This window comes from Oreochromis niloticus, linkage group LG13, assembly GCF_001858045.2.
Source record: "Oreochromis niloticus isolate F11D_XX linkage group LG13, O_niloticus_UMD_NMBU, whole genome shotgun sequence".
Classification (NCBI taxonomy): domain Eukaryota; kingdom Metazoa; phylum Chordata; class Actinopteri; order Cichliformes; family Cichlidae; genus Oreochromis; species Oreochromis niloticus.
Window position 1 is genome coordinate 13,441,601 of NC_031978.2, and position 23,425 is coordinate 13,465,025.

General features: G+C 39.4%; 1 protein-coding gene across 1 annotated transcript; it reads left to right on the forward strand.

The window, feature by feature from the left end:
* The first annotated feature begins 98 nt into the window (after nt 1–98).
* Nucleotides 99–23,186, forward strand: pibf1 (progesterone immunomodulatory binding factor 1). The gene is made up of 18 exons (XM_003438399.5): nt 99–658; nt 820–920; nt 2,217–2,415; nt 2,511–2,630; nt 3,794–3,927; nt 4,539–4,647; nt 4,758–4,877; nt 4,968–5,029; nt 5,275–5,400; nt 6,101–6,199; nt 10,596–10,761; nt 14,840–14,990; nt 15,313–15,403; nt 15,944–16,046; nt 18,454–18,584; nt 19,868–19,952; nt 21,663–21,845; nt 22,115–23,186. The coding sequence occupies exons 1-18, from the start codon at nt 392–394 to the stop codon at nt 22,166–22,168; spliced, it is 2,301 nt and encodes a 766-aa protein (XP_003438447.1). The 5' UTR covers nt 99–391; the 3' UTR covers nt 22,169–23,186.
* Nucleotides 23,187–23,425: the final 239 nt, after the last annotated feature.

The following is a 23,425-nucleotide window of genomic DNA, read 5'->3' on the forward strand; positions in this document are numbered from 1 at the left end:
TTGTTGAAAACAAATTCTTAGAGGAAACAGTGGAATTATTTGTCGCTGTCATTGTTATAGCGACCCCCGTGTTAGGAGGGGGTACTGCACGACGGTGTATCGTTATTATCACGTACAGAGAACTATGTGGCGATTGCACTTTACGGTTATTACTACAGAGGGCGCTGTAGCTGAACCCACATAGAAGTCGAGCCGGTGGCGGCTAGCAGGCAGCTCAGAGCGGGACCCTTGAAAACAAAAACAATTCTGTGGCTTCCCTTTTTGAGTCCGGGGTGTCACTGCAATTCAGCATGAAGTTCATGTCCTCTTTATTTAACGCTGGTTGCCAGTGTTTAGCGGTTTAGCCAGAGAGGTACCGAGGAGTCAGAATCAGGATTCAAAACGATACAAAATGCCTCCGAAGAAGCAACATCTCAAGCCGACTGCAGCCAACGTCTCCAGCTCTTTGGACCTAGAGTCTGAGGACATCAGCTTGGAGACGACCGTGCCCACCACCGAGGATGTCTCCTCGTCCGACGAGCAGCGGAACGGCTCCCAGAAGGTGACCCGCCAGCTGATCGAGAGGAAGGAGCTGCTGCACAACGTCCAGCTGCTTAAAATCGAGCTATCTCAGAAGAATCTCATCATAGACAACATGAAGGCCGATCATATGTCAAAGGTAGACTTGGGGTGGGAAATGGGGACAGTGTTTATGTAGATATCTGGGTGTAACTTATCCCCTGGTTAGGAGAAAAACGACCTGGTACTGCAGCATCATTGTTGCAGTAATAGTTTTGTGATTGAATTCAAGCGTCTATAATAAAATATCTGGTGTTTCAGATTGAGGAGTTGGAGGAGAGGCTGAATGACACCTTGCATCAGAAACAAGTGTTGGTCCTAAGACTGGACAACCAGCTGAAACTTACTCAGGAGGAGAACAGGTGAGAAAGGACACGACCAGTGCAGGGGTTTCATGACTAGTTATATTTTCCGAGACATAAAGACTTAAACTAGGGTTAAAAAGTGCGCATGTAAAGCAGCACTCTTATAGACGTGGCCCCTGCCCCCATATCTCATTGTATTACATCACACAAAATGTTGTGTCTGCCCTGTGCCCTTTGTAGCATCAATGTCATGTTTGGGGGGAAGTTCATACACAGCTCAGGCTGTTGAGCAGTATTTCCAACAAGGCAAGGTTGACATTGTTCGGACACGTGCAGTGCATGGATAATTGATACAAAATGTCCAGTGATTGATAATTGATATATCGGATATTTATATCAGTTATATCAGTTATCGGTGCACTGCACATGTCCAAACCATGTCAACCTTGCCTTTGTAACTTTGTATCCAAACTGCTTAATCTGAGCCATCTCTCTCATGTACTCATTTCTAATCCTGTTGGATCTGGGATTGGAGGTTGTTAGGTTTTTGTATTGTGATTGCCATTTATGCTTAGAAATATTTAACCATATATGCTTAGAGGTGTATTAGATCTTCAGTAGGCTGTAAAAGGCTTTGTGTGCATTCCAGAGCATTCTGGTATTCACCCCCACATTCCAGGAACATGGGAGAGGTCGTACCTTGTCTTATTGTTTTATGGTAGGATAAACGTGTTTTAGTCTAAGTGCCTTTTGTTTAAATGGACGGCTTGACCCTAGAGATACACACACACACACACACACACACACACACACACACACACACACACAAGGTATTCTTTGTTCACATGTATACCTATGTAAGATGTCATATGTTAATGAACCTATGCATATTCATGTACCCACAATTAAAGGAGTGCTATGAGGAACCTGGCTGAGAGTCTGACGGAGGTCAAGTGGTGCAACAACACTTGGCTCCAGGCAGGTCTCCCTCATGCATGAGTAACACAACGAACTTTGCCTACTTGGTGTTCAATGCTTTTGTGTAGTTAAATTGTCTCGTTCCAGCGGTGGGCCTGTGCTAGACAGACCCAACAGAGGTTAGGGGCTTATGGAGATGCCGGCCAGGAGGAAAACAGGAATACCACAGAGAAGATTGATGGATGCAGTGAAAGAGGACATGCGTGTTATGCATGTTGAAGTACACAATTATGTGTGCTTTAACATGCATAAACAGAGCTTCTATAGTGCACTGTAATGGAATTTTTACCTAATAAAAGTACATATACCCTCCGTCCCATCATTTAGCTGCTGAGGTCAAATGTGAACTTTGTTAACAAAGCCTGTCATCACCAGGAAGCAGCAGGCTCTGCGTAAGCAGGAGATGGAGGCCATCCTGCTCAGGCAGCAGCAGCTGGAGGAGACTAACCGACAGCTGTGTGAGAAAGCTGGAGAACTGCGGAGGTCTCTCAGGGATCTGGACCTCTCTCAGGACAGATACCAGGAACTTCGTGGTCTTCCTGAGGACAAAATATCTATACAGGAATATGTAGCTGTGAGTATGAGGAGGTCTTCTACTGGTCATTAGAAAGGACAACATATAAAGCAATCAAGAAACAAGGTGACTTTTTCTTTGTGCTGTGTCCCTAGATGCGTTTCTATGAGGTAGTGACTCCTCTGCGAGACCAGCTGATTGAGCTTAGTGTGAAGAACAGCAGTGTGACAGAAGAGCTGGATATGCACAGAACCAAGATGAAGACACTGATTGAGGTAAAACACACAAACCCAACCTCACAACACAGCTCTGTAGGTCTGTTGCTCTCTTATCTTAACAGCATTCATGTATTTTGACATTATAGCAGCGCTTGTGCAAAGTGTTCACATAACTGTTTGCGTAGCATATCAAACACATGTTCTTTGTTGTCTTTATTTTCTTTTGTTATGTTTAAAGAAACATACTGGTACTTGAAACACTCAGACTTTGAGTCACTTGTTTAGAAAATGTAAACACAAAGATCGCAGATGGTCAAGATGTGCTAAAAGCATCAATCGTAGCGACTTTTCAATGGTCATGTTAAAACCTGCAGTGTTGAGAATGATATTGGTGTGAGTTAAACAAAAACAGTACAGTCAGTACAACTACCAGACACCCCGTAGGCATGCATGACACAATGATGAGAAAATGCTGCGTCGTGGTGACAGCAGGGTTATAATATGCCAAAAAAAATGTCATGAATTCAGACTCGGGCTGCTGGAGGGATGTTGGCTAAGCAGTTTTCACCCTAAGGAGGTGAATGTAAGAACACAAATGCCTGACACAGTTGGACCAGACATGCTGGTATTTAACCAGAAGGTTCCATAGTGCTGTTGCTTTGTTACAGATTGTGAATAGCACAGGTAATACTTCTGTACAGCATTAGTGAGTGGATATCGTGTGTGCTTCCACATGTACACTATCCAAACAGCATGCTTGTATAACCCACACAGAGTACTAACAGTCCTTAAAAGCAGACTATTTCCTTGTGTTCGGAACATCTGAGAATGGGAAAACTGTGGAAAACATCCTGTCCTAATTCTCTTCTTGGCAAGAGATGCTTTAAGATGAAGATGCCACAGGGCATCTAAACATTGCTGTGTGACAGGTGATTTTACTTTACTAGTACTTTACTTTACTAGTATTTCTTTCGGATGCCTTATTTTATTGGCACAGTTTCGGTTTGTGATTTGGAGATGTCCGGCTGTAAAATTGCGCATCACCTCGTGCTGAATGCAGGAATGTGTCTGGGGAGGGAAAAAGTATTTTTATCGCATCTAATAATAATAATGCTAATAATGATGATGATAATACTACTACTACTAATAATAATAATAGTAATAGATAAGGTGCTTCTTGTATTATCAGTATTGTCTTTTCTGTGCATGTGTCCTCAAAGAGCTATGAGGAAGAGCGGCGGTTGCGTACAGAGCTGGAGATGAGGAGCCAGAGATTGACCTTAGAACTGGCTGACACCAAACAGCAGATCCAAGATGGCGACTACCGCAGAGAGAACTACCCAAACATCAAACGGTGTGTGTTTGCTTGTGTGACATTTGCTAATCAGAAGGCAGCTTATGAGCTTTCTATATTTCTTATGAAGGCCACAGTACATATTTTAGCCTCTGTCCTTGTCCCAGAAACACAATTTTTAAACAGTACATGGGGGAAAAATGCAGAACTGTATTGTAGATTTAAGAGCAGCCCGCTGCTTTTTCTTCTATAATAGTAATGAAAAAACGCATTATAATTTTGACTACTGTGACTCAGATCCTTTGAAAACCATTACATTGTAACATTTGATACTGGTGTTGAAACACTTAATGGACTGTCTGGCGTAACAGCATGTCTGTAATAGATGTGGTGGAAAAGTAGGTCGCCCGGTGCCTTTATGTTTTATTTAAAAAAGGAAAACCAGCCGTCAGTTTTTGTTTGCTATCATTTTAATTACTCTAATATTATGTAATGTTTCAAAGAGCAGCGTTTCACTATGATATTATCTAATAAACTGGAAACAGCAAGCTCCAAACCATTTTCCCCTCAGGAAACAACAAATAGAAGATGGTGAATTTAAACTTACCTTTATATTTAAATTTTGGACTTGTAAGTTTAAATTTATGTCCACTCCTGATGTTGTTTTATAGAGAGCGCGACAACTTTGAAGCAGAGCTGAAGGAGTTAAAGAGGAGATATGAGACCGTAGACTTGTCTCACGCTGCAGTGACCAGAGAAAGGGACACACTCAGCAAAGAGGTGCATCACACATATTTTTCCTTGTAATACCCACTAAATCTTTCTTTCATGGTTCTGTGCTAATAGTTTTTGTTTGTTTTTTAAATGTATTCTTTCTTTGTGTCCTCCAGGTGGCGACATTGCAACAATCAGTGACACTCCTGCAGAAGGACAAGGAGTACCTGCACAGGCAGAACATGGAACTCAGTGTTCGCTGTGCACATGAAGAAGACCGCCTGGAGAGATTACAGGTTCAGACAGTTCATCAGCAAAATGGTTATAGTAACACAAGAAGTCCCCATCTGATTTGCTTTCACTTTTCTTTCTCTTTTTTTGTCCAGGTACAATTAGAAGACGCTAAAAAAGCCAGGGAAGACACCTATGAAAAATATGTAGCATCCAGGTTCGGCTTTGCTGTTTTTGTTCTTTTATGCTTCTCATAAGAAGCCACTATTCTAGTGCTTTGATATGGAAGAAGTAAGCTGTGCAAGTATTATAATAGTCAATAAAAATTAGATGATGATACGTAGTATCTGCCAGCTGTATTCTGATCTCAGTTCTTATGACCTCACCCACATGAAATCTTCTGCGTATAATGCTCTGTTCATTTAAAAAAACATTTTTTTTTAAATCTTCTTTTCCCTACAGAGACCACTACAAGTCAGAATATGAGAGCAAATTAAGAGAGGAGTTGGAGAACATCAGGCTGAAAACAAGTCAGGAGATAGGCAACCTGCAGAGAACCTCCAGGGAGATGTATGAGAGGGAAAACAGGTATCAGCGTCTTTTAGTATAACTGCTGAAAACTGTTAATATCAGGGGTGCTGTTTAAACCAAGTGAAGTCACACATTAATCATTACTCATTAAGAGTCATTGAGTGGTTTATAATTACAAATTGAAGCATTGCATTAGGGAAGAGACTGGTGACTCAATGATGTTGTGGTTTACAAATTCACCTAAAAAGCAAAAGATCCCCGGGAGGAGGAGGAGATACAAGAAGGGCATCAAGCATAAAAATTTGCATTCTTAAAATATGCAGAGCTACTTGTGGTGAATTAGAAAACAGCAAAAAGTAGATTAATTGTGCACCCACTACACTTGGTCTTATTTTTTATCACTTATCTAATGTAGAGTAAAGCAAATTTCACAGTAAACTTCACCCTGATCCTTTTTGAGTATGTAAGTTGTGTGATTATATACTTATTCGTGTCAACTCGATGTTTCTTTTCTTTTCTTTATATTTACATGTTCAAAAAAAGGTCAGTAAAGTAACATAACATTTGTCTGTTATTGTGTTTACTTGTGCCTACACAGATATTTAAGAGAAGAAAGAGCTGTTACAATGTAACAGTACCTCAAAAACTAAGAAGATAGCAGCATATCTTTGAATGATTAAAATCATTGCTTTCCACAGGGATGAGAGTGTCTTTCAACTGTGTGCGTGTGTGTGTGCGTGTGTGTGTGTTTGATCAGGAACTTGCGCGAGGCCAGAGACGGTGCGGTGCTGGAGAGAGACCGAGCAGTGGCTGCCGAGAGAGACGCCCAGTCCAGATATGACCAACTGCTGGAGCAGTGAGTTTTATCATTTGTCACATGCTTAAAGCGCAACACTGACATGTTTTTTTTGTTGTTGTTTTTTTTCCTTCTGTCACTCCATGTCATACACAGAAGTCAGAAGTCTCCCTTTAGTTCATTTCTAGCCAAGAAGATAAGTGAGAGTTATTTTATTGATTATTAATAAAATTCTCTCAGTCTTAATTTGATTAAAAAACAAAGAGAGAGAGCTAAAAAACAAAGTGGGCAAATGGGACTGTCTATGCCTTGTTAAATGCATGTTAGGGGTAACTTCTTTTCTTTTATTTGTAAACTAGATTTGTAATGCGGTTCAAAATGGGAGGCTTTAAATAACATGAAAACTGGTAGTTTTAGAATAAATATCTAAATTTTAATTTGTGCAAGCAGCGATATAATGAGTACAAATTCTTAGTTACAATTGAAAATACCACATGTGAAAGTGAAAAAAAGCACTTGGTCACACGTTTACATACTTTAGACTACTAAAATCTGTTTTTGTTGGTTAATGCAGTGGTTCCCAAACTTTTTTTGCTGGGCCCCCCTTGTTTAACAAGAAAAATGTTCGCGGCACGCACACGCACAAACACATCCTTCAACCACACCACCCATATTTTGCTCCATTGCGGTTTATTTCACACCTCAAACATTTATTAAACAATTAAGCAAATACAAATAATCTGCAATAAATTACAGGTAGTAAGAAAATAAACTACCAACTCTTTTACGCTCAGTCCGCACCTACACGGGTATTTTTGAACGCGCAGCTGTTTCGGGCACATGTAAACGGCGTATCGAATCACCGAGAACGGAGATTTTTTAAAACTCCTTTTTTTTGCGTTTACGTGTGGACAAGGAATACAGAGTTCGTCACGCAATATCAAAGGTATGTGCCTTTTTCACGTCACACTGTGCGCCACGTTATTGTTTACATGAGATGAATTGCAGAATGGCAGATAGAGACAAAATACTGTTACTGTTAATCTGACTATCTTCAGGTTTTACAGGCTTACATATACAGGCCATTACTGTCCCTGCATTTAGAAAGGCAGAGGCATCACGGTGTAATTATTTTACATGTAGTTGTTTTTTTTCCTGTGTAATAATGTTCAACATTGCTATCAATACATTTTTCAAAAAAACCCTCTACAAAATGGGTTCAAAAACATAAACAACTGTGGGATACTGTTTGTCCGTGATTTGAACAGCCCAGCGCTGCTCCCGATGCAGGGAAAACTAATTCTGCAGGGAGACCTACCTCAGCACTTGTGCAGGTGAAGCCAAAGGGAAGATATGCTTCACCATATTTTCTAGTCTTTGGCTTAGAATGAAGTTGGTTTGGAAACATATTCAGCGATGCTTCATCTCCTGCTTTGCGTTTGTGTGGGCGCCCCGTGCTAGCAGTGTCCAAGCGTTGTTTTTGTTTTTGTTTTTTTTTCCCTTTTCATACCGCGCCCCCCCTGCAATAGCTCTGCGCCCCCCCTAGGGGGCGGGCCCCACACTTTGGGAACCACTGGGTTAATGTGACAGGTAGCGTCTTGGAAAATGTCTCTGTGGTTAACAGCTTCCAATGCTGGCTACTTAAGAAACTCCACCTGAGGGTAACTGAGGGCATCTGGAACGACTCTTTGTTGTCGTTGTTAACCATGAAATGTTTGGAATCCATTTGCATAATTCATTGTATTTTGTGTGTGTGTGTGTGTGTGTGTGTGTGTGGAAGGCTAGTCAAAGAAGCCAAACTAGTTTGATTAATAAAGCCAGCTTGATTGCTGTGCTTTTTTAAAGATTAAGTTCTCATTGTGTTTCTTCTGTTTCCTTAAAGCTGTGAGCTTGTACTTGCTTTGACGCTGATATGCGAGCCACTGGCCGCCTGTCATTAGCAAATGTTGTGGGCGCGGCAGGACTTTGGTGGCTGTTGTTTACCATCTCTTACTAAAGATCACATGAAGGCTTCGCTGTAGCTGAGAGATCAAAAGGTTGCTCGGAAGTCAGTTTACTTTATAACAAGAGGTCCTAAGCAGCCAGTATCTTGGCCTGTAAAAGGTGAAACAGCACAGGTAAAAAGCAAAATGAAGCACAGATTATTTGATGGCACTGACGATATTTGCTGAGGAAATAAGATGAGATTTTGAAATTGCTATTAAGAGAAAGTGAGTTTAGTAATCAAGTTTTGTTGCCTTTTAATGTTTAAACTATGTGGGTTTTTTCAGATTTTGTAGGTTTTTAAAAAAAATGAAGCTGTTTTTCTATTTTTTTTCCTTTTCCACCCTCCTTCTGAGTGATTACTGTCTGACCAGCTAGTCTCTATCTCTGCTCCAGGCCACAGAGGCCATCTCGGTATAGCCTGGAAAGGTGCCTCTGGGCCACAGCCTTGTAAGAAGTTTTAAAAATTGCATGAAAATTGCTATAGAAATATTGTGAGCCCTGATGCACACACCAGCACATAAATACTTAAGGTCTAAGATTTCTTTTTTTATTGGAGGTAGCATTTCAGTTGTCCTAGTGGGTTGTGCCTTATTTCTGCTGTGTACATACTTGTGTCATTAGTCACATGGTATGTGTCTTTGCACCTGATTTCTCAAGACTCCCTTTTGAAACCACATTTTAAAAGTAACAATTATTTACGTGGAGAAATTTCTTTTTGCACCATCAAGAATTCTCATTTCTCATGTCATAAATCTTTATTTTTTTTCACTTTAAGTGTCTCTGCAACAGACAAACAGAGCCACTTACACAACAGCAGCAGCAGCAGCAGCAGTAGTAGTAGTAGTGTCCCAATCCTGGGTTACTACTACATGCCATGCATTTCTCTACATCCAAACCACCAGCTGTTAGTCTTTCCATACACACACATGCACAAAGTCACTTCACTCTCCCTTGGACTCTCTCTACAGCGATCACATTCCCTCTCTACATCACATCGCAAGCCAGCAATGACAGATGCTAGCCTCAAGCCCTTAACCCCTAACCCCACGCATGCCCCTATTTTTGGGGCAAAGAATGAGGGTGAGAAGCCTGAAATGGCGTCAGTTAATTTAAGCCTAGAGGGCCAGCTTGAACCTTAGCGATCCGATTGTCCAAAACAAAGGCAAAGTGTTGAGCATAACAACACAAGTCTGTCAGCGTTCCTGACAGACTTTGCTGCAGCAACGCTGCCTTGGGAAACTTGAGTGTCACGTACTCTTATTTGCTACAGTCATAAATTTGCCATTTAAAAGCACAAGAATAAACACAGCTAATGACAGCCTTCCAGAAGGGTAGCATTGTTTTCCAAAGAAATTTTTACTTCTTTGCTTCCATATTGCGGCCACAATGAATAAAAGAAGGAATAAAATGTCCACCATGTGTACACGTCTATCACTGTGAGCACATAGCTCAGGCCTGCGCACTATGGATGATGAAATCTTATCAGGTCAGCTGTAATCGAGAGTTATTAATATTATCCAACCAACCTCCACGACTTGATGGGGTCTGTGTGTGCACGCTCGAAAACTGCCTAGGGAGGAGAAGTGAGCTTGAAACTGTTGTCTGCTCGTGTTGTACTTTAAAGGCTGCAGAAAAATTGTTGACCTTTTTTAATTAGTCACGAAAAAATTGAGTTTATAATTTCTCTTGAGCGGAAAGTGGTATCTTCAAATTATTTTTCTTACTCATCTAACAGTCTTACACATGCTGCTCAATTCATCAGGATCCAGTTGCTGTGTTTCAGCCTGATAAATGACTGGAAAGATTAAAATAACCAACCAGTTTGTTATGTCTTTGCATTTACATGCATAGAAAATTGGATCAAAATAAAAATAAAAGCACCTCCGTCTTTATATTCTATATCTGACATTAACTGCAGGGAACTTTCAGTCTCTTTGTTCTTGTCTAATCGGTTAGTTTAAATGAAAAAACCTTTTACTGGTGCCAACTTAATCACTGTAGATGGAACAAAACCAAAAACTGCTGCAAGCACAACTGAAGAAATGGTGCACTGTAACAAGGAAACTTCCTGCTTGATGACTTTGTGTAGCAGTGTAGGTGCAAATTGAACTTCATTTCACAATAGTGTACAATGGGGATTTAAAGTATACCAACTGACGGCTTCTTTGCCAGTTCCCAAAGGAACATGCTTTTAAGACATTTACCGCAAAATGTAACTGAGTCCCTGTTACGGAAGAAGTTGCAGCATTTGTTTAAAACCACCGGGCATGCCTGAGCTCAACCACCGGCCTACAGCTGAGTTTACCTTCTGTGTGAGAAGCACACTGTGCTCCTTTATTATCTAGTCCACATAGTCTCTCTGTACCAAAACATGTTGTAACATTTAAAAAAACAACAACAAAAAAACCCAACAATTATCTTTAATATCTAGTGAGGTGTGTGACTTTATCTCCATCTTTTCTTACTCTAGGTTCCGTCAGCTCCAGCTGGGTACAGACAGCCGGGTGGCAGAACTATCCAACCAGGCCAAGCTGCACTCTTTTGAAGCTGAGCGTGCTAATATGGTCAAGGATGAGACGGCTAAAGCCCTAGCTCAGTGTCAGCTGGAGTGTGAGAAACACCAGAAGAAACTAGAGGTACTCAGACATAAAATGATGGGATACCCGGTTACTAGTGTGTTTGTTTTACTTTCTGCTTGAGTTAATGTTACAGGTTGTTCAGAGTTATTCTTATAAGTAATTAGATTTCTCCTAAAATTTTTAAAAGGAGGTTCAGTGCATCCTGCTGAGGTCTGTGGAGCATTCATTACAGAGAGTAGCACACAACTTAAAAATTCTCTCACTCTTCTTATTTAATTCAAGATTACCTTAGTCTGATTGTCACCTTGAACACTTCTTTGATAACAAAGTTGGTGCTTCTAGTCTACTCCTAATTATCAGTCAGTCAAAAATGATCTGTTTGGCAAAAACAGGAGAAACGTTGCCCACAAACATACTATGTTATTATTACAACCGAATATGCACAACTGAAGCCTAAAATCAAGTCCGTCCATAGTCCTCAAAAATTAACACGGCTATCCGTCTTCATAAATCGCTCCAGTGGCTTCATTTTTATTTGTGTCCAATGAATCAAGCGCACTTATGAAAGAAGTACACTAAGTGCAATTAGTCCTTGATGTCTGGATGCACCTCTCATCACATCACGTGTTCACAAAAGGAGAAAAATGCTTAATATATATATTTTTTTTTTTAATTAACGCTGTGATTGCAAGGCTTGCTTTTTGTCTCTGTCTGATCTTTCCTTTCTCCTGATCAATTTTTAGAGTAAATGTTGAAAAGGAAAAATACTAAAAGGACACAATTTCTAATAAGTTAATCCAAAAAACAAAGTTTATGTAATCATGTATGTAATGGGAACAAAAATATACCCTACGTCTCAAGATATTACTCCATTAACCATCATTGGATTACGATGGTGGAACATTCATTCTGATTAAAAGTCAGTGTAACGCTTTGTAGTTCGCCGTTGATTAAATCAAATGGGAAAAATCAGTTTAAAATTTTCATTATCCCTTTAAGGTATTTATCAGTCCTGTAATTACGCCGTCTTCTCTTTTATTAGTTAATCACTATCTAGCCATTATCTTATTTATCTTGTCATTATCTTATAAGCTGTATTTGAGCATGTTTCATTATGCATCTGCACATGAACTGAGGCATGGTGGAGAGACACACTCAGAGGGGAATGTAAATGCAGGCAATCTATGTTTAATCTGAACGATAACAATATTGACCTGCGGCTTCAGTATATAGATAATGTTTAGGTACTTCTCCACAACTTCCCAGAAAAGTGTACTGTGATTTAAAAAGACAAGTGTCAAATAGTTCCTAGCTTCCTCTTTTTGCATTGCACATTGCGTCTTTGTCACACTTACATGTTTCAGATCCTCAAACAAATTTTATTTTAAACAAAGATAACCCAAGTAAATACAAAATGTAGTTTTTAAATTATGATTTTATTTAGTCGGGGGAAAAGAGTTAAACGTACCTGGCCCTATCTGAAAAAATTATTGTCCTGCCATTTTAAGTTATTAATTAACTGTCACATTTTTTTGGAAAGCTAAGTTTAATTTCACTGGCCACACCCAGGCCTGATTACTGCCAGACCTCTTGAATCAAGAAATCACATGCCACCATCTAAAAAAGCTCAAGAAGAGATGAGAAACAATGTCATTGTCATCTTTCAGTCTGGAAAAGATTAAAAACCAATTTCCAAGGCAAGGCTTTCGAACTTCAGTGAACCATGGTGAGAGCTATTAATTACAAGCAGAGAACTTTCCCAGGAGTGGCCGTCCTACCAAATACACTAAGAGTGCATCAATGACTCATCCAGGAGGACGCAAAAGAACTGCGGACCTCATGTGTCTCAGTTAGGGTCAGCGTTCGTGATTCGACAGTAAGAAAGAGACTGGGAAAAATGGCCATGGGAGAAAACTACTGTCGACCAAAAAGAACACAAAGACTCATTTCATATTTGCCCAAAAACATCTTGATGATCTGTTGATGAAGACTTTTAGGAATATTCTATGGACTTACGAGGGGAAAGTGGAACTTTCTGGAAGATTTGTGTCTCATAACACAAATAACACAGCATTTCATAAAAGGAACATCATGCAAACAGTCAAACATGGTTGTGGTGGTGTAGTGTGATGGCCAACTGGTGGAACCATGAAGCTCTCTACCACCTGGCTACAAAACAAAGCAAAATGAAGTTTTTTGGAGTGACCTAGTCAAAAGCGCAAATTTAAATCCAATTGAGATGCCTTGGAATGACCTTAAGCAGGCCATTCATGCATGAAAACCCACCTGTTTGGCTGAATTAAAATTTCTGAAAGAAGCGTGGGCCAAAATTCCTGCACAGCAATGTGTAAGACACTTTCCAAGTTACTGCAATTCTTGCTTCCAAGGAAGGCACAGCCAGTTATTAGGTTAGGTTTGGATGGCTGTTTTTCTGTAACAAATGACATTGTCATTTAAAAACTGGCTGTCTTTTTCAAATACTAAAATTTGTTTCATAGTCTGAAACACGTAAGTGTGTCAAATATGTAAATGTACTTGTTCCCTACAAGCCTGTCGTTACGATGAATTTCTGCCTGCAACCATATATGAAACCTACAAGTAAAATATAGGCTCGATTGTGCAGCAAACTTCAAAAGATACACAATGCTTAGAACTCCATGGAGGACACTTAGGATAGGGATTATGGTGAAAATGTACTTATTAGCACTTGACTTAATAATTTACTTATTAACAGCACTTGACTGTTTATTGGACTGTGCTGCATATATAATGCAAATGCTCTTCTTGGTCTGTATTTGTCTGTGAACTCCCATGGTACAGCTCTAATGGTACTATATGGTAGTATGAGCATCAAACTGAGTTTGGCAGAACAGCATAGACAAGAAGCAAAATAAGCAAAAGCAAAAAAGCACTCATCCAATTCAGGAAATTCTTACCCCTCAGCTGTAAAAGCTTGATGGGGTATTGTCGTAACCTTGCTGGGGAGGCGGGCGGTTTAAACACTCAAGTTAACTCAGAAACGAGGTGACTTCTCATCTCAATGAACTTGAACTCAGGGTCAAGATCAGAGGTCAACCTTTTGGAAAATCGCCTCAAATTTATACGATAGGTGTCTCTACTAGGAGGCTGAGGCGTAGCATTTTACATTTTCTTTCAGTCTCTATAAACTTGGCAGTATCAAAAGATTTCAAAGCCTTGTGTGTGTCCAGGGTTACCTTAACATGTATTAACCATTTTATCTTTATGTAGCAAATAGTTCTTTGCTACTATGTTAATTTGGGGTGGTGGGGAAAAATAAATAAATCAATAAAAAGTATTGGGATATTTTGCATGGTGATTTTTGTAGCTATACAGAGAGACCAAATATCAATATTATATTAAATTATTTTAAATACTCTGGGAATACTAGAAACAAGAGGGCTCATATCATGAGTTTTAATACTTAGATTAAAATTTATATTAAATCGCCTCCATCAAAAAACCATCCCACACTGGGATAGCTTGACAAAGCTACCTCCTAATCCAGAGCAAGCTAATGGCTCAGTCACACGAGTGAAAATAGGAGAAAAAAATAGGACAGCAGCCTGCCTGGTAATTGTATTGAATGTTTTCACATTCTGTGACTGAGTGACTAAATGGTTGCCCAGAGCTTGAGGGAGTTGCATACTCACAATCACATTTGATCACAAGTCACCTAACTGGCAACCTTTCTGCAAACAGTGGTAGTCTGCAATGGAGTGACTGCAGTCACACTCAAAGAGAACGTTAAAGGTTTGCAAATAATTGCTGTCTGATTCATAAATGCAAACATATTGCCCACATGTTGCCATCAGTCTGAATGAGTCTATCAATAAGCACAACTCGTGGGGACTCGACTGAACTCTTGTGGCAGTTGCACAGGTCATACGTGGCAGGTTTATGACGGGATTTACTGATAGTGTTGGCATGTTTGACAACCTCATTTTACAGCAAAACATAACTGAAGTGAGATAACTTTTATCATTTTGGAAAAAGCTGATCTTGACAAACTATAACTCTGCGGACATAATTTGGAAACAAAGGTGTTAACGTCCAACTAAGAACAATAGTTTTGAACATTATTGTCTCTCTCTCTGTCTCTCCTCCTGCTGCTAAGCTCCTCACTCAGGAGTTTTACAGGCTACAGACTTCCTCAGAGAGGCGGGTAGCAGAGCTGCATACTCAGAACGCTGAGCAGGCGTCTCGCCTGCAAACGTATGAAAAGCTCGAGCAAGAGTTGGACCAGGTCACCATGCAAGCTGCCGAAAGTAAGAGTATGCATTAGCTCTGTCCAAACAACTACTTTAAACACATATCTGTGAGATCAGACAGACAAAAGCAAACAAATGCACTCAACTGGAACCTAACATTGGAAAATGTGTGTAATACAAATTACATAATAATCTTATTTGGGTAAGATGGGAGATTGACATAGAAAGATGGCAACAAAATCTTAATACAGTTTTATCTTTTGATTGATAAATGCCTGAGCTTAGCAGGAAAAGAAAACAAACCACATGTTTGTACCTGTTTATCTTAATAGCCCCACAGACATACTCTAATTCCAGTTGTACTATTATCTCTTGCCAGTTGAGAATGAAGAAGAGGCAGAGAGGGTTTTGTTCTCATATGGCTATGGGGCAAATGTTCCTACAACGGCCAAAAGAAGACTAAAACAGAGGTATAGTACATGAAGCACTTCACTGCATTTTAAGCAAAGGATGCAACAAAAATGTTGGTTTTTTTAAGGTTTTGCATCCTGCATAAGATTTGCAAAACATATTTTGAATGTTTAAAGAGATGAATCATTTATATTGTCATATATTCTTTTCCTTTGTATTTGATTTTGAATTTTGCCCTTCATGTTGCAATAATGGTAAACAATTTGCTGTGTATGCTTTAAATGTGACACATATCGTGCATCTTTGTTCACAAAACTCCACAGGATGGCTTTCTTCCTTGGCGGTCACCCACACGGTGTCTTTTGCTTCGTGAACTAAACAGTTATTTAACAGTTATTCCTTAGAAACACCAAGCTAGAACATCTGGGCATGTTTCCACTTAAAGTCTTTTATTTGATTTTTATCTCCAGCATGTGCAGCCAAAAGGCTAAATTAATCTCATTGCCTAGCAGCAGACTCTAGAAGATGCATTGTGTAAATACACACTAGTGTAATCTTGTTGATTGAAATTCCCATAACTTTATGTGGCTGTTGTGCAGCGTTCACTTGGCACGCAGGGTGCTGCAGCTCGAGAGGCAGAATACATCACTGAGGAGAGAGTTGGAAAGTCACAAGTCGCAGACGGGGCAGATATCCGAAGAGGTAAACACCTGAAACAATATCAAATTCCCTGGAGAACATCATTAATATGAGACTGGTACTTGTTAATTTCTAAGGAAAACAAACTTCAAAGCATTTCAAGTCAGTACCTGCAAACACTTGTTTTCCTGCCTTGACAAAACTCCTACAGCGACTCTGATTAAATTTATTCCACTTTTTCTGTCAAAGTCACAATGATTTACGTATTCCCTCTTATTTTCCCCTTGTAACAAAAGAAAGTCATTACAAAGCCCAACCTTGATGACTCCTCTCTCATCTCCTCTGTTTACCTCCTCACATTGTCACGACTGTGGTAAAATCACTTCTCTCTGAAAGGCTGCCATTGGAGCCGTGACATTAGGCCACGTCTTAAAGAATGGAAAACCAGAGTGTGCGTGTGCGCTGTACTAAGCCAAAGTTTTAGGTACTTCACAAGGGTAAGCATGACAGTGACCACAAATATATCCGTAACGGTGAATCCTGATCTCAATAGCGCTGAATTTGCGTAAAGAGAAAGAAGCACCTGCCACAGGTTAAGTCCTCAGAAGTGGCGTGGCAAGTTTTCCTGGAAGACGTGCCATGTGTCTGTAAAAATTATGCACAAGTGCGCTTAGGAGGATTTTCACTAGTGCGAATTGGAAAATGTGCGTAATACATATTACATTTGTATTATTATTTTTATTTTCTTCTTAACTACTGCGTAGTTGTGTAAGACTTTATTCATGGTATTGTTTCTTTTATATCATCCTCAGGGCCAAACTTTTGCACAGTAGTGAGTATCATCCAACCCACTAAGGGACACATTGTGATGGTCCCCTGCTTTTTTTCTGAATCTTCTGTCAACATTTAACAATGAAACTGTCAGATTCCACGTTTGAAGTCAAATGACGAAAATGACATGTTGTTTAAAAACAAACAGCATGCATTGCAGACTTTGTATGAGAAGAATGTGAAGTTAATCATAATACCTGTCAAACATTGTTGATACAGTGGAAAGTATTGCCAAAAACCATGACAGCCATTGAGCTTTTGTTGCGTTTGGCAGACTATGTGTATGAGTGTGCAACACTGAAGCTTTAAGTTTGGGTGTGTGAATTCTGTGAATTCTCTCTGTATACAAGTGTGTATGTAAAGTCACGTGTCTACCACTCGTGCACTAATGGGAAATTTTTATCCAGAAAGATTTGTAATTATAAGCCTGATAGCTCTGTCAGCCAAATGTGCTTGTGTTTTCCTTTCTTTTCTTCTTTTTTTTTCCTTCTCCTCACTCATTATTATAAACTCGATGAGAGGAGAGGTTGTGCAAGCCAGAGTGGGCAGGATTTAAATAAGCCAACCATTCAACTGTCAGCTGTGATCAAATGGCATTCATCTGGAATAACTCATGATTCACTGAGTATACAAGAAAAGAAGAAGAAAAAAAATATACTTCCTTTTCACTAGAAAGGCCCAGGGTGTTAACTGCTAAACCACCCACACAAATGCCCTGACTAACTAACGATTGTCCTTAGCCTCCACCCAGTACTACTCACTACTGGCCAGTTGTAAAAGCGGTTTAATGTTTAACACCCAAACTTAATCTAGTGTTCAGCAGATTTTAGGAACGATACCAACTGATGGATATGTTATGGTTTTTTTTTTTTTAACAAAAAGCTTGGAGTTTAGATATGCCTTCATAAAAACTCACTTTTATGGTACTGCAAGTTTCTCCTGATGAGATCAGAGATCCCATGACTGTAGTTCTTGCATCATTCAGAAATATTTGCCAATATTTTAGTTGATATTATTTTATAATATGAACTACGTGTAAAACCAGTTTCTAAAGAGAATTACTTAACTGGTGTGACATTAGTTTATCAATTACTGTGCACTGTACTGCGGCACTGCTGATTTCTTTATATTTTGCTTCCAAGCAGTCAGACGTTCTTGTAATTTTTCTTCTTTTTAAAAAATTTAAAAAAAAAAAAATTGGTCTTTACTACTAGTTATTTGAAGGTCTTTTAAAGTTTGTTTTTTTTTCACTCTTTTTCCGTCAAGTCATTGTGCCTGACCATTTCCAGGGGAATGTTTTTGTTTAAGCCACTTAACACTGGCCTATGAATCATTCAAGCATTATAAAGGCACCTAACTTAAGGAATGAGCTAGTGTTGTGTCTACACATAGCAGACAACTTAGCAAAGAACCTGTTTTAAATTGCATCTTTGAGCACTTTGTTATTAGCCATGTGATGTGAAAACACATTTTTCTCATTTCTGTAGTTCAATCTTTGAAAAATGCCGGAGATAACAGTTTGACAGACCCATGAAACCCTGGGTCTCACAAGTCAACACAAGTCAACCTAAACATTACATAGGTGAAGTAATTGCTCTCTAACTGCTCAGGTCAACACATACTTTGTTTTTTTCCACAGTTGTTGGCCGCCAACCAGCTGTTACAGCAGACGCAGCAACCTTATAGTTACTTGATTGAGACGGTGAGACAAAGGGATGCACAGATCAGCGTACTGAAGGAGCGTGTCACCTCACTTGAGGGCGATGTCAGGTACACATGCTGCATACTGCATTAAAAAAAAAAAAAAACAGTCGTTCATGACCTTTTCAACTGAAGGTTGTTCAGCCGTCTCTCCTTCTTGGAAAGTCTCCTTTGCTAATTTGTTTGGTTAAACTTTGTATCTTGTAAATCACTTGATACAATAGGGAGCCCATACCTCCCCACCCTTGGTTTATCTCTTCTTTATCATTATCTCCCAGTCTCATCTTTTGTCCCTTTCACACCTAGCCCATTATGTCTGTGCAAACCTGCATGCGTGCATGTAAGTCCCCACATGAGTACATTTACAGGTTCCTGGCAATGACCTAAATTGCTGTTGTGCCCTCTCTATTTTAGCCTGGCAAAGATGCAAATTGACAGACTGCAGGTTTTCTCTTGCTGTGCGCTACCACGGAGCGCTCACCTGGTGCAGGAACAAGAAGGGTTTAAAAAAAAAGGTTAAGAAAAATGCTGTCAGACTTTCCCTGTCGGAAACATTAAAGTTTTCTCTGTGGGTCTGCAAGGTTAACCTGTTTGGCAGCAGATGCACAGCTCAGGAGAATTTTACATGATGCACTGAAGTCCTGTTGCTTTTATCTGCATAAATGTGTGCGGGGTTTTTTTCAGTAGTTTAACAGTTTGCTGATATTCCAAATTCTTGCGCCTGAAATTGGCTTATCACTGCTTATGAGACGTTTAAATCTTTATTTTTTTCCCCCCAGTCTTCAGTGAACAGTGGGGACGCTATCTGTTATTTGAAGATTTGCATGGTGATTTGCCTTAAACCACCTCCATTACAAGCCTCTGCTTGTATGTCTCGGAGCCTCAGGAAAGAACATTTGAACTGTACTGTAGCGAGATAGAAATACTTTTCAGAGTCATCGCTTGCGTGTTTTGAATTTACTGCCCATTGATAATCTTATTTAGCCTGTTTGTATTCTCAGTGCTGAGAACATTCTGGCTTTTTAGGCCAAATGGCAGGCTTTTTGTTTATTTTTGCATACACAAATGAATGAACATTCAAATTACAATGCATACCACACCTTCACATCTGATCCTGTGTGTCCCATCTCCTGACCTGACGCTAAAGAGCAATAAAAAAATGAAAACACACTAATTCGCAGTGGAAATCTGGTTCATAAAGAACATTAATATTACCGTTTCTACAGTTTTTAAATATTTTTATTCAAGACATGTTAATATTTTACTAGAATACTTACTGAATAAATATTAAGTGTACTTTTTGTATTAACTCAAGATCTGATCTCTCTGTCTGTGTTTGAATATGACCTCAGTTCTCTGAGGAAAGAGCGGACCGCTCTGGAACAGGTGAAAAACAACATGGCTGCTGATCTGGAGCGACTTCTCAACCATCAAGAGGTACACAAAGGGACAGTGTTGGTTACTGGTTTTGTTTTGTTTAGTGTTTATGTGATTGTTAGCAATCAATTTGCTGAATGCTTTCTGATTATATCAAGATATAAACTATTCGTAAACTGAGTGGGTGGTAAATTTATTTGAAAAGCTACATTGCTATTTATATTATATATCAGTGGTTGTATGGAGGTTTTGTTGGAGCTTTTTTTTTTTTAAACCCCACACAAATAGACTCCAGGGGGCTTAATTATAAGCTACAGTGATATTTCAATAACACATCACTGTAAACATAAAAAAGCCAGAGTATTCTCTGAAAGTAAGGTCACAAAATGAAAAGTGAGAAACCTGGAAAAAAAAGGAAAGAAAGAAAGAAACCACGCTGGTTGGTTTCTCGGGTTCAGAGTTTTGGATCCACTTCATCACACAACTGACGTAAACAGTAAAACCCTCAAACAGGAGTCACCTCTTCCAGCACAGCGTGTTGTTTCCTTCTGAAGTGCAGACAGAAATGTGGCAATTCTGAGCTCAAATCACAAGAGTTTACTTGTAGCTAAACCAGATTGTAAAGCAGGCTGTAATTTGATTACATCATCAGCTGCAGGGATAAGACACAATTTCGTTTTTTCTTTCTCCTACAAGCTCATGACTTAAACCTCAGAGTTTTGGGGGTTTTTTTTGGCAATGTATGATTTTAAAAACTAAAGAGATTACATTTATTCTTGTTATAATGCTTCCCAGTTTGCATGAATTTAATGACTAATGACTGCAGATCTAGTTTTCGGTGATGAGGTTTTGCAGCTGTGCTAGCTGCGACGTCCACTGTATTGTCTGAGTGCATTTTGCTCCATGTGGGTACCGTACCTGTTAATCCATGCTTCAGTGGAACAACACATATAAAAATTTATGTCTCTTTAATTATGGCCCCAACAGTCTTTAGTAAATATTTAGGGATTTTCCTTTATAATATCCTAGAGCTCAAGTTTTCTTTAAATAAGCAGATAAATGAACACAAACCTAATTATAATTTAATCAGATAATCCAAACCTTTTTTTAACCTAAAAACAAAACGTTTGGTATTTTTGTCTGAAAGTTAGCGGTATTAATCAGTTATGAGTAATAGCTGCTGATTAATTTAACATTGATCTTCACACCGGAGAATTTAGTGCAGTGTCTTAATGATTGTAAGCACGTGTGCGCGTACACGCAGGAGTATGTTCCCAAGCAGGCCGTTTGCTGTATGAAGTATGTGCCCTGTCATAGACAGCTGTTCCTCAGCTTGGCTATTTGGGATGCCACTAGCGTGTGTGTGTGTGTTCTTGTGTGTGCGTGTGTGCTCGTGCGTGTGTGCGAGATGCCAGGGCTCATGTCCTCAGAGGTGATAAATAGAACCGTGAAATGGCCGAGAGTCCCCCCTCTCTGCCCTGCTGCTGTTGCCGCTGCTGCCATCCCCGCAGACCCTTAGTGCAAGTCGTCCCATTGTTGGACTGTGTTTGGTTTCTTCGACCTGAATTCTTGAAAGCAAATGTTTCACAAAATATTAATAAAGATAAAAGAGAAGAATTACATTTTTTTTTTTTTTAAATCAAATGATTATATAGGTGGAATCTGTGGCCTTTTGGACTCTACACTCCCAGTAATTTCTCATACACTCCTTCATTTATTGTTTTACTCTTGTTTCCTCTATTTTCTTTTATGGACTGTGCGCTTTTCCAGGAGTTAGTCATGATGAAGCAGGTCCTGATCAGCATGCGGTCCAGACAGGCAGACGCTCTAAACCTGTTGGAAACAGATAAAACTGGCATCAGGACTTCTGGATTGGGAAAAATACAGCAGTCCAAACGTCTCAACAGGACAGCAGAAGAAGAATCACCAAACAAACCCAAACCCACTGTGTTTGTAAGTGACTGTTGTAGCACCACCCTTTTTATGAGTCACACCATGTGAACGTGCTTAGACACATGTTACGACAAAGCAATAGAAATGAAAGGATGAATAGTTTAAAAAAAAAATCATTTAGTGAAATGGAAGTTTTTCAGTGAAGCTGGCTAACTGAGGATATGTTGTAGTATGCAGCCATGAGTCATGAGAAAGTCAAATAGATGAGAGTATCTTAACACCGCTCTTTCACTTTTCATATTATTCCTTTCTTTTATTTTCATTTGCAGACAAATAAAGAAGTTCCCGATTGGTACCAGAAGCAGAAGCAGAAATCCAAGTGAACGTTTGTGTCATGACTGGAGCTCAGGACTTTTGTTTTTAACTTTTAGGTTTTGTCCAGACTTTTGTATGTTAAACTTGTAAGTTTCAGTTCTTTTCATTGCTCGATTGCTTTTCAACTACAAAGGCACAAACAGTTTGAACTGTCTAAGTGTTTTGTTTTTCTCATCCTTTGTTAAATATTGTTCATGGGATAAATTATCTGTGTGCTGGTCCAGAGATATTACCTTCCACAGGGTACACATTCCAAGCTAACTGAAGGCCCAAAAATTCCTCTTTTTTGGCAGTGGCCTGTTTTATTAGGTCTGTCTATCATTATTTTCTCATCTTTTCCAAGTTTGCAGATACTGCTTGCTACAAACAACACTGCAGGAACCTTAGCCTTTGATTTGCACAAGCTGAGGTTCCTTAAATAGAGACATAGTAGGCATACCTTTATTATTTCTGACCATGTTCTTATCGGTGTCATATTAAATTTGGGCGGGCGGCTAATGCAAAACTGGTTTGCCCCTTTTCAGGAGTTTTGTTATCCTACATGTGATGTTAAGACAGTTTCTCATGAGAAGTAGTAGTAGATCTGTGGAAAATGTTTCATAAACCTCAAGAGTAGAAAGGCTACAATACACTCAACTAGAAAATATCAGAAAATCAGCTTTGGAATAGAAAATGTCAGCCAGATGAACTTGAGATCAACCTTGATGGGTGTGAGGTAGGGTGGGGAAAGAATGAAAGGAGAAGGCTTGGATTGGATGTTAACCCAGCAAATACAACATTATCCTCAAAACACAGTGGAGACAAGTGATGGCATGGGTAGGCATAGCTTCTCAATGCACTAAGGTAGTAGTGATCATTGATAATGCAACAGAAATAGCTGGATTAACTGTGAAGTGTATGGTTTCTGCTCATATTCAGCTAAATGCAGCTGCTGATTGGACGCTGCTACACAGCACAGATGTTGAGGGAGCCAAAGCATGTTGCACAAGGCCCAGGTGATTCTGAATAAAGAGTAAAGAAATGGGATATTCAGTAGTGGCCGTGTAAATCTTCTAATCTCACCCTGATTGAGCATCAATTTCTGAAGGAAAAAGGCAGAAAGACTCAAGAGCAAACCATAATTGATGACAGCTGCAGTGAAGCATTTAGTTTACTGCATTTGGTTATATCCATGGGCTTCAGACTGTCATTGTTTTGGCAAAGGTTTCTTAACAAAGTACTACAACTGAACATTATACACTATAATTATTCCTCTAATTTGTCCA

Bases quoted from the DNA above. Each gene is read 5' to 3' on its own strand.
- pibf1 (XM_003438399.5), top strand. From the start codon at position 392: ATGCCTCCGAAGAAGCAACATCTCAAGCCGACTGCAGCCAACGTCTCC. The intron at 659-819 runs GTAGACTTGGGG...CTGGTGTTTCAG, and splicing joins AGGCCGATCATATGTCAAAG to ATTGAGGAGTTGGAGGAGAG. The intron at 4,878-4,967 runs GTTCAGACAGTT...TTTTTTGTCCAG, and splicing joins ACCGCCTGGAGAGATTACAG to GTACAATTAGAAGACGCTAA.